Source organism: Macrobrachium rosenbergii, chromosome 49 (assembly GCF_040412425.1).
Source record: "Macrobrachium rosenbergii isolate ZJJX-2024 chromosome 49, ASM4041242v1, whole genome shotgun sequence".
Lineage (NCBI taxonomy): Eukaryota > Metazoa > Arthropoda > Malacostraca > Decapoda > Palaemonidae > Macrobrachium > Macrobrachium rosenbergii.
Window position 1 is genome coordinate 19,768,606 of NC_089789.1, and position 12,500 is coordinate 19,781,105.

The window sequence follows — 12,500 nt, forward strand, 5'->3', positions numbered from 1 at the left end:
AGAGACTTCGCACGTAATGTCTCTTTATAGATGAAATGCAGCGAATTTTATCCGGTTTATGAGCTATCCCTGTGTTTTTCATTATTTCTTAAAGCAATAAAATGAAGGCTTTCTTCTCTGCCGAAATTTTGATTGCTGGTTCTCCCTTGCAGTCGAAGCTGTGACACATCCGGTTTCGTATCCGACAATATTTTCAAAAAGGCTTTCAAAGAACTGTGCTTCAGTAATTGTGTCCTTCAAGGGAATTAAATGAGTAAATTCTTCAGAGAGAGAGAGAGAGAGAGAGAGAGAGAGAGAGAGAGAGAGAGAGAGAGAGAGAGAGAGAGAGAGAGAGAGAGAGAATTAAAACTTGGAGCAGTTCTGAGTGATTTTGTATCAGAAGCAGAAAATGAGAGAGAGAGAGAGAGAGAGAGAGAGAGAGAGAGAGAGAGAGAGAGAGAGAGAGGTGTCTGATTTTCTCTTCTGTGGTAAAATACTCGTCTTTTTCTTCTCTCTCTCTCTCTCTGTCTGATTTTCTCTTCTGTGGTAAAATACTCGTCTTATTCTTCTCTCTCTCTCTCTCTCTCTCCTCTCTCTCTCTCTCTTTATTCTTGAAGTATTAGATTTAAAAAGAAGGAATGGGCGGATGAGTATTAACTCGTTTGGGTCTTCCATTTTGAATTGTCTCATAATATAAGTTTTGGGAGATGCTAATCACTCCTATCTCTTATTTTCCATCATTCCTCTCCATTTTCTCCAGCGGGTGTGTCCAAACTTCTTTGCGGGTCAGATCTGGCCCGAGGGCCTTAGATTCCTTAACCCTGGGGCCTTAACGGGGCCATACCAGTGAAGAAGCTAAAACAATTCCAAGTATAATTGCAGGTAAAATCCTACCACCCTATTTGCAAGTTGCTCACGGAGCAAGAGTGTACTGGTATGAGGCCCTGCCTCAACAGAGGTAAAACTGGGGTGGGTAGAGCTCTCGGCTAGCACGCTGTTGCCCAGCGTTCGACTCTCCGACCGGCCAGTGAAGAATAAGAGGAATTTATTTCTGGTGATAGAAATTCATTTCTCGTCATAATGTGGTTCGGATTCCACAATAAGCTGTAGCTCCCGTTGCTAGGTAACCAGTTGGTACTTAGCCACGTAAAATAAATCTAATCCTTCGGGTCAGTCCTAGGAGAGCTGTTAATCAGCTCAGTGGTCTGGTTAAACCAAGATATACTTAACTTTAACTTATGATGAAACAATACATGATTCGACCGTAATTCCAAAAGGAATAAAAATGAATTAAAAAGGTAAAGAAAAAGGGAAAAGGAACGAGGGAGGCTGGACTTGACCAGGAGGGCACTGATATACCTGCCTCTCAAAGGAAAATACGAGGTAATCTTTTGGCGGTGTAAAAGCAGGAAAATAATAACATTTCGAGTAATTTGTATGATTTCATGTCCTCGAATGACAAGCGTTGGAATTCTCTTTCCGTTTTTGCTTTCCCGAATTCCTCTAACCTGATTCATTAAATACGCGGATTTGCCCCTTTCCTCATAATTACGGTTCACGTTTATCCCAAGGTATAGAAGTTTATCCAGGCCAGTTTACGGGATAATCTCATTCTGTTAAAAAGTGGTAGTTAAAAAAAGTCTGGAAGGTTATCATAACACACCATGTTTTCGCATTCGCTGAAGGCAGCCCATACGAGCAAGAGCCCATAACAGCTTAGAGCCAACTTAATGCAGCAACAACAGCATAGGCTTATTGTGTACAGACTCTCTATTGGAGCATTTTCCAAGCATCAGATATCCGGTAGTGTAACTGATTTTGTCGAAGTTGATTTACCGATTTTCAATTTGTAAGCTTCTTTGCTCATACAAATTTTACATGGCAAGTGATGATAAATAATCAAATTGATTTTTATGTAACACGATATTGCACTTTTAGACATTTTGGATGGCAGGGGATAAAAAACTCATGTTGATTTCCACGTTAAATAATCATGTTTGAAAACATTTTGCATAACAGGCAATAAAAAATCAAACAAATTATCCTGCCATAATATACAGGTTTTAAAAAATGTTGCAAATAAGTTTTAACGTTTGTTAGATATAACATTGTAAAAGAAGAGTGAAGGAATTTCAAATTATTTTATTTTAATCAAAACTATTTTTTTAGAATTGTAGATGTCGAGATGAAAGGTTTGCTTGAGTCGTTAGATCAAACAGCTTTTAAAACCAAGGTATAGTTTTGTGTTTTCTACAGGCAATGGACAGACATTTAATTTTGAAGACCTATGTCCTTGTATATATATATATATATATATATATATATATATATATATATATATATATATATATATATATATATATATATATATATATATATATATATATATATATTATATATACATATATACATGTATTACATATATATATATATATATATATATATATATATATATATATATATATAAATACATTATACATCATATATCAGACATACAAATGTATGTATACAATATATATATATGTATGTAATGGTAAATAATCAAATTGATTATATATATATGTACTGTATATATATATATATATATATATATATATATATATATATATATATATATATATATATATACATATGTGTGTGTGTGTGTGTATATATATGTATATATGTATTACTAAGTGTGTGTCTGTCTGTTGTACATACATACATATATATATTATATAATATATATATATATATATATATATATATATATACATATATATATATATATATATATATATATATATATGTAATATATAATATATATATGTATGTATGTATGTATGTTGTATGTACTGTACATATATATGTGTGTGTGTGTGAGAGAGAGTATCTGTGTGTGTATATAATGCTTATTGGTTTAGTTTCTTATTCCTAACTAAAGATTAATGAGATATTTTCTATTCTGCTTATTTTCTGCAGCTAAGTTAATCACTGTCTTTAACTCATGATCATTTAGTTAGCTTGAGGCTTCCTAAAAAAAAAATCAATTGCTTTTCTGCCCTGTTCCACGTTGCTGCTAGCACATCGCGGATAGTGAAGAACAATGAATAATTTTCTACGATCTCTAATCAAAGCATCATTTCATGTGAGAGATGACTGATTTTGAGCGATGACCTTTGAAAGTGAGAGATGAGCTATTACTGTGCGAATCGTAGGCGCCATCTTTCATTTTCGCGTTTCGCAAGCTACTGCCGCGTTCTGTAAGTGACGGGAGGTTGGGAGTTCATCCCAGGCGAGTGTCTTCGCGGGAAAACAATTTATCGTTAGCATTTCCACTCCACAGTTTTAAAGAAGTAGTGATTTTAAGACTGATGTTATATATTTACGATGCGTTATCGAAACAACTTACTGAATGATCCGAGAAGAATGTTTTATTTGCTGTAAGTTTACTGTCAGAATGATGTTGAACTTACCCTTTGATGAATCGCGCTCCTTTTGCTAATAAGCAACAAACACTCTTGCTGGAGGTGTTACTGAAGTGAATGCTATTATTATTGCGTACGAAATATCAAAGTATCTAAATGAACGAACCCCTAATGACCAAACTATCTTACTGAACGAGCCAGTGATAACGTTCACTTGGGCTTCTGGAGAGTCAGTAGAGGAGGGTCTGAAGTCCATTCTTGTCAAGAGCCTTGGACTCTCTCTCTCTCTCTCTCTCTCTCTCTCTCTCTCTCTCTCTCTCTCTCTCTCTGCCGCGTTAGGCAGAGGAGACGTAAGGTTTAATTAAGCTTACGTTAGGTGGCAAGGGCTTTGTTAACAACAGAGAAACCGAGAGACTCACTATGAAAGCTGTATGACCCAAGGGCTGGTCCAGAAATGACTGTTGTATAAACCATCCAGTAGTGAAATCTCTCTCTCTCTCTCTCTCTCTCTCTCTCTCTCTCTCTCTCTCTCTCTCTCTCTCTCTCGTTTTATAATGTACTCTTTTTATTCTTTACCTCTCTGCGTTTGACTTTCTCAGTGTTTTCCTCATTGCTCAAAGTTTGTTTGATACCATTACCTCGCATTACCTCCCTACAATTCTCCTTGTATTTAAATAATTTACTTACATTTTCATCTATATATTTATTAATTTGTTAACTTATTTTTTCTTCTCTAACAACTGATTTCCTCTTTCAGCATTTCTTATTACCCACTGTCACTTCTAAATCAACACCAGATTCTTTGGAAGCTTGAATTCCAAGTCAACGGTCCCTGTGGGCTTCTCCCATATGAATAGGGTTCATCTTCTGAATAATAATAATAATAATAATAATAATAATAATAATAATAATAATAATAATAATAAACGAATAATAATAATAATGGGATGATCCAAGTTGGAAGCGATGGAGTTACGTCCAAATCAAGAGAGTTTGCTCAAACCAAGATAGCGATAGAGATCGCCCTTGCATTTACCTGTAGAAAGCTTTTGATTTATTCGAATATACCCCATTAATCTAAGTTCTTTCTTTCCTTCAAAACATGATTTGGTATCAATGCATTTTCTTGAAACGTCGAAAGTTGGCAGGCGAAGGTCCAAAGCGAAAATGGTCCAAGTTGGTAGCGCGTCTTGCTCACAACTGGACAACCCGCGTTCGATTCTCGAACCGTTCTCTAAAATCCGGTATGCCTCTGCTGACTTTGATAGTGTTTAGTCGGCTGCTGTAGGTCGTAGATGACGTAGAGAGAGAGAGAGAGAGAGAGAGAGAGAGAGAGAGAGAGAGAGAGAGAGAGAGAGAGAATTGACGAGTGTTCGTTGCTCCGTTAAGATCTGTTGGTTTGAAACGCATTTCTATCCAAATTCGGTCCACACTAGACTCCTCAAACCAGTTGCAATGATCTAAATACTGATATTTGGAATGAGATAACATGCCCCGTCCTATTAATGATTTGGTTGTAGGTCACCCATCCAAGGACTGACCAGATCTAATGTTGTCTCTCCACTGATCTAGAGGCCTCTCAACATCAAGGATTTTGCGTAAGTGTTGCCTGGCCTGAATAAAACCCAACCTTCATTAACAACAGAGAAATTGACTCTGTATAATTATTAATGTTTTATTGCCCTTAGATTTAGAATTACCGGAAAATTTTTCATTTATGTTATCATAATCGATGTAATAAGTTTCTATTTCCTACCTGTTGCTATTGCTTTCTGTTTTCCTTATATAGCCTCTGCACTATTTAACTTTTTCAAAATATGGGTTTTCCATTCCTCGAGTAATTAAAATTTGGGTTTACTTCTTGTGCGTAATAATATCATTAATGATACTGCTAACAGTGTAGTGGTGATAATAATTATGGTATTGACATCTATATAACCATTAAGATAAAAAAAAGTCAATTCAAAGAAAACGAATCATTATTGTTCCCACATCCTGAACTTTTTAAAATTTTTATTGTATCCTCCTCTTTTCTCTTCCACAGGAGCTTGATTCGAGTTCTCTAAAGAAAGTAACAACTAAACGTGGAGCGTCTGACGATATTTTCTTAGAAAATAAGAAGTGTGACAGTTTCCAAAATATCGGTGATCTCCATTCACACGTTGTGACGAGAAATGTGAGTTTCAAAACATACTCATTTTGATGCGAGTGATGTATATAGCCTTTTCATCGGAAAAAACCAGGTAGAATTAAAGCCGCTTTCTCAGTTTAAGAAGAAAAGTATATTTCTGGTGGAGCAACAGACGTGAGGCTTTTCAGGCGGAAGAAGACACAAAACCGACGATATGCCTTCATGAAAAAAGTCCTTCCGGCATCTGGAGAAGACAATTAGCGACCTCGACTGCTGGTGGCTTCATGGAAGAAGCATGAGAGATTTAGAGAGGAAAGAGGGAGAGAGAGAGGGGCAGAGAAAGAGTGACGAGAGAGCGAGGTAAGGGGGCCGCCTCACTCAGTCCAGGACTAAGCATCGGTTCCAATGTATTCGAACTAAGTGCTTTTGTTGTTGTCCCATAGTTGTTGAAACTTGGTCGCGCTCTCTCTCGAGAGCCCATTGAAGGCGCGTTTCTGATCTGGAGTGTGTGTCTCCCTCCCTCTCTCCCTCTCTCTCTCTCTGTCACACAGCTCTCTCTTGTCACTCCCAGAAGGTGCGTTGGGTAATAGGAGAAGAGGGGAAGAAGAGAGCCCAGGAGAGGAAAAGGCAATAGAAAGAGGAGAAACAAAGAAAAGACAACTACCCAACAAGAAAATTATTTTGGTTCGTCTGCATTCCTGGGACTCCGTCGATTATGTATTCCATTCTGTCATACGCCATGTTCTTGGGGACTATAGGTAAGTCCTTTGATTTTAAGTTGGTATTTTCTCCTCATGAATATTTCTATCTCCGGCTTATAACCAACAGTAGACACCACGGTGTATCATTGCATTCAAATTATCACACTGTCGAAAAACAGTGAATTTTGGAATCCCTTGAATCATTATACTTTAATAGGAATTGAATATTTCGTATGTTTTGCACTGAAACGTATCTGGTCACTTTCAACATTCTGGTATTCACTAAAATGGCCTAAAGATTCACCATGCTGGTACAAATAATTATTTAAAGTGATGTATGTTAATAGGCTTTTATAATTTAGCGCTTTCCACATTCTCCAGTGATTTCATATTCATTTTTAACATTGGTATGTCAGCTTTTAGAAATTTATATGCAATTTACAACTGGTTAAAATATTACTCATCTCTAGGCCTAGACTGATACCATTCTGTATTACACATGCACCCAATAATATACTGCTTTTGTCACAATTTTTTTTAAGATTTCATGGTTCGAAAATCAGCCAGCCAGACAGAATTCTTTCGCATTTCTGACAGACTATTGGGATGACAGGTGGACAGATGGTTCCAGTCCTTTTGTTCATTCATTCTTTTGTTCATTTATTCTTTTGCACAATCATTCTTTCTTTCAGCCATCCCTTTGCTCACACTGTTTTTTCATTATTCCATTGGTTCATTCTCTGTGACTGTCATATAAAAGAAATAGACTCGGCTCTCACAATTGTCGTTCGACTGGGTCAAATAGTATCACTTTTGGTGGTATTATTAACATCATAACTAGGTACCTTTTGTGGCTGGTTATTGTTCTCCCAAATATTATGGTTACCTGTTTCTCAAGGACAGTCCAATGTGAAAATCAACATTGTATTTCTTTTGCATCTGATGAAACTTGGAAGGTAAAGGTAAGGTTTGGAAATTATTTTTCTAACTATGTTTGATCTTGGCCTTATTTTTCCAACTATATTTGACCTTGGCCTATTTTTCAAGGTCACAAGACAATTCAGAGATGCAACATTTTCTTTTCGTCTGATTTTGATCAAACCTTGTGGATATATTCCTTTGATTTTGGTAGCTGCTTTTCCTGCAAAATTTTTCACCTTGACCTAGTTTTCAAGAGTACTGGTCAATTTATCGGCTAAAAGTTGTATAAATTTTTTCCCCTTTAAATCTCAGGAACTTAAACTTTTTCCCTCTTTAAATCTCAGGAACTTAAATTTTTCCCCCTTTAAATCTCAGGAACTTAATTCCCCCTCTTTAAATCTCAGGAACTTAAATTTTCCCCTCTAAATCTCAGGAACTTAAATTTTCCCCCTTTAAATCTCAGGAGCTTAATTTCCCCCCTTTAAATCTCAGGAACTTAAATTTCCCCCTTTAAATCTCAGGGACTTAAATTTTTCCCCCTTTAAATCTTAGTAACTTAAATTTTTCCCCATTTAAATATCAGGAACTTAATCACCCCCTTTAAATCTCAGGAACTTAAATTCTCTACCTTCAAATGTCAGAACTTAATCCCCCTTTAAATCTCAGGAATTGATTTTCACCCTTTAAATCTCAGGAACTTAATTCCCCCTTTAAATCTCAGGAACTTAATCCCCTTTAAATCTCAGGAATTTATTTTCCCCCTTTAAATAGCAGGAACTTAATTCCCCCCTTTAAATCTCAGGAACTTAAATTCCCCCCCCCTTTAAATCTCAGGAACTTAATTCCCCCTTTAAATCTCAGGAACTTAAATTTTTTCCCCTTTAAATCTCAGGAACTAATGTAGTTAAAGATGTTTGGTCTTCAGTATCTTTGTCGGTACGTGTAATATTTAAGTCCTGAAGCTGCCTTATGTCCTTGTAGCTGCTGAATCAAGGAAGGAACCCTCGCAGAGAAAACTTTCACAATATCAGAAGACTCACCAGTAGTGCGTTGTCTCCTGCAGTCACCTTACCACTCATCTCAGTCTTGCATGTATTGTCGCTCTTCATGAGTAATAATAATAATAATAATAATAATAATAATAATAATAATAATAATAATAATAATAATTATTATTATTATGATTATTATTATTATTATTATTATTATTATTATTATTATTATTATTATTATTATTATTATTATTATTATTATTGGAGGGAAACAGAACCTTTCTTAAACATGCCCTGTTAAAAACGATGACTGCATTGTGCGAATTAATCTTATATCGAGTCTCCTCAATTTTTCTTATGACTCGCTTCTCTTCCACTTTCATACTGGTCAACAACTGGCTAATGTTCATATTTCGGCAACGAGAAATATATAAACAGCACAAATGCAGAATTTTTATTCTCTATTATTACTATTATTATACAGAATAAGTACATACCCGCGAACAACAAACCAAACAGGTCAGTGACAGACTTTGCAGTCTCCCAAAGAATATAAGAAAAATGCAATAAGTTAAAAAAGAAAAGAATATTTTCAGATGGTGCCATTCCAGTTCTAACTCTTCAAAAATATAAATAAAGAGGTGGCATCGGTTCTCAACCAGGGGGGAATTTCAGAATTTCAGAGTTTGTGGGGGAATTGTGACCAAAGATTGGCAGGCTCAAACTGGCTCTAGGACCACACAAAACGCAGCGAGTATCGTTCCGCACTACTGAGAGGCCATGCTGGTCTTTCTCTCCGCTAGCTTGTGTGTTTGTCTTAGTATTTTGTTACATATCTGGAATGCGCCTTTTGAGGCAGACAATTTTGGAAAGGGGAGTGCGGGGAATGACATTCTGGCATATGGTGAAAGGGTGCATGGGCCGAAAAATGCAGAGAACCACTGGGCATCAAGAACAAGAGATAGGAAGCAGTTAGGTGAAAAAAAAAAATCTTGAAACATTTTAAAACTGGGAGACTGCAGGAGTAAAGCTGTTACGTAGGGAAATTGTGTGAGCAGAAGGATCTTGATCTTAAAAGAAGCAGGTTAAATCGTTGTTAAAGTACGGCAGGGGTAAGTGAATTCGAATGTTCGGGATGCAAAGAGTGAGAAGTTTGCGACACTACCGTTTGATCTTTGAATTTGTGTGAAAACCAGTTTTATTTAGCCGTTCATTTTGCGTTTACATCACGTTTGAAGCTTTAATATCGTCAAATTCATACCAACCCGCAACGGTAACCAGGTATCTCCATAAGCCGCATTACAGCTAAGTTCCCAAACAGTTTAAGAATTCTCTCTCTTTATTAATGAACTGAAGACTATGAAGCTCCACAGCACTAAATATTTAAAGGCCTCTCTCTCTCTCTCTCTCTCTCTCTCTCTCTCTCTCTCTCTCTCTCTCTCTCTCTCTCTCTCTCTCTATATATATATATATATATATATATATATATATATATATATATATCATGTAATCACCTGAACAATAAATTTTCATGCCTAAATGCAGCAAATAATCGGAAGATATCTCTCTCTCCCTCCTTCCCTACCTCTCTCTCGCCTCTCTCTCTCTCTCTCTCTCTCTCTCTCTCTCTCTCTCTCTCTCTCTCTCTCTCTCTCTCTCATTACACTAAGCGTGATACTATTGTTGTGAGAAGCCAATAATGTGGTGTCGCATAATTAACCCAACTTCTGCATTTGTTCCCAACGACAGGTGCAACAGCTAAAGAGGGGTTTCTTCAACCCCAAGTAATTAACCTCCCAAAATTGTTGGAAGGGTTTTATTAACGCCACATACATTTCTACTAAATAATCAAGTGTTCTTACACGTGTTCTCGACTTTCGACTGAGAACTTCAGGCATTATCACTTGAGCAAATTTCTAATATCTTTTTTTGAGTTTCGATGTCAAATGTTTTTTTTTTTTCTAGGATTGATGGCCAAAAAATTTGCACCATCTTGGCTCAAAATATTGCACTGAGCGGCAGCACTTATAACGGTGAGAAATACGGAATCGTGTGGGTAGTATTTTTCCTCCATTTGTGAATAACTTCTCAGTATAATTTTTTCCATATTGGTGAAAAATGTTGCACCGTGTATGCAGCGTTTTTCTTCATACTGGTGTAAACCTCTCAGAATGCAGGCAATATCTGTGAAACTCTCCACTGGCGCCAAATTTCCCTGCATCATTTGGCTTCAATACACAAGCGGCTTGGTTTAATGCTACAAAATATAGACGAAAATCAGCCATAGCTGGTGGCAAAATTAAACCAAGTGTGTTGGTTATTGTGAGACAACACTAATATAAACAAATTTAGCTCTGATTGTGCGTTGGTAAGGAAAAGGTCTTAAATCTTTTGGAGACGTTTGGTAAAAGTAAAGTCTTCGACGTTTTGACAATTTAAGAAGGGAAACAAACAAATGATTTTAATTTTACGATCATTTTAACGCGTTTCCTTTGCTATGGTTCATTTTGGTTCCGTCCTCCATAACCATTCACGTCGCAAAGCCAATTAAAACAATTAATTATCTAATCAGTCATCCTTTGAGTTCAGGATATAATCAATTCAATTTTGGAAACGTGTATGTGAGATGTTTACGCATTTTCTTTTCCATTTAGATGATGGTGATACTTTGTAAGGTTGTGTCCAATAGAATATGAAGGATCTTTGAAGTATGAATCTTACCTAAAGGCTATGGAAACTACAATGCAAGATCAGAATAAATTGTCATTGTGCCTAAGAGGTTATTTTACAGACGTGCTTGTTGCAAGGGTTATGGGAATTGCCGCTTTGTCCAAAAGGTTACATGAAAATGGCACCGTGGAGACGTTACAAAAATGATCGTTTTATCTGAAAGGTTACATAAATCATAGTTTTATGCAAAAGTTATGGAAATTCCCGTTTTTTCTATAAGGAGTAACATCGTCCATAGGTTAAAGAAATGGTCTTTTTATTGAATATTTTAACAACAGTTGTGTTGTGCGAGAGTATAGCTTTTTTTGTGTCCGTCATAGAAACAGCAGTACTATGCGTAAGCTATAGACAAGGCGTTTATAAATTAAGGTTGTACAACCGGCTGTGCTAAGCAAATACCAACTTAGAAGTTCCATTTCTGGGAACAATACTTTAGTTTTATGCTTAGGTTACACTGACTGTATAATGGGTGTAAAAGTTAAAGTAACTGTCTTATTGTCTTAGAACTAAAAGGTTACAGCTCTGATGGCTTTACGTAAACTTTGCCGCAAAGGGAGTTTTACGTAGTTTCGAGAAGTAAGAGTCTTGTGCTAATGTTATAAAGTTTCAAGTCATATATCAAGGTTTTAAAAATAGTCGTTTCTCATAGAAATGGTAGTAAAGTTTTCGTTATTGTTTATGTTTCACAGCATCGCATCATTAAGATAAGAAAAAAGCAGGAGACTAATAATCAATAAACTACAGTAAAATCTTCAAGAACTAAAAATAAAGAGAAATAAAGAAAAATTCCACATAAGGTGCGATCTAAGTATCCCGAAAAGAAAGGATGCATCTCTGACACATTCCTGAGTTCCTTGCTTATGTAACACCACATCTTTTTTTTCTTGGGAAATCCAAGCTCCCCTCTGGAACCAGAAGCCTGGGCAAAAGTTAATCCTCTGGGGCCACCGGAATACTAAACAATCTTACACACGTGAAGGAATCCCTAAGATATTGGTGTGTATGTAAATACATACATACACACATACATACATATATATATATATATATATATATATATATATATATATATATATATATATATATATATATATATATATATATATACACAACATATATATATACATATATATACACATGAAAATATATAAATATATATATATATATACATATACAATTATATATATATGTATGTATATATATTCATGTAGAATCTACTGGTCACTTTTACCAGACACATATGTAATTCTAATAGCCACAATGCCCCCCCAAAAAACCGCGAAGAATTCGAGAAGTTAAGAGGGCATTGTGGCTATTAGAATTACATATATATACATATATATCTATATATACATATAGGCTGATAGATAGAGACAGACAGACAGACAGACAGAGTGACAGAGAGATAGCTCGACTACTTGAATTAGTACCTGAAAAAAACATATGTTGTTCATAAACGACAAGTGTGCTCCCCCCCAAAAAAAAAATACGGTTTAAAAAATACTAAACACAGAACTCGGGTCATTGAAAATAAATCAGTCAAAATGATTTGACAAATGTTCATAAAGAAAAGGAAGAACATGTGGAAAATCAAAGTTTATTTCTCGTTTTTATATGCTCACATGAATTTATTTCTGAA

General features: G+C 35.7%; 1 protein-coding gene across 3 annotated transcripts in view; it reads left to right on the forward strand.

The window, feature by feature from the left end:
- LOC136832145 (uncharacterized) overlaps positions 1 to 12,500 on the forward strand; it is a 136,653-nt gene that overhangs the window by 27,161 nt on the left and 96,992 nt on the right. For all 3 annotated transcript variants that reach the window (XM_067092828.1, XM_067092830.1, XM_067092829.1), the window contains exon 2: positions 5,431 to 6,275. In XM_067092828.1, coding sequence (XP_066948929.1) covers positions 6,233 to 6,275 — 43 coding nt within the window. In that variant the 5' untranslated portion in view covers positions 5,431 to 6,232. The remainder of the gene's footprint in view (positions 1 to 5,430; positions 6,276 to 12,500) is intronic.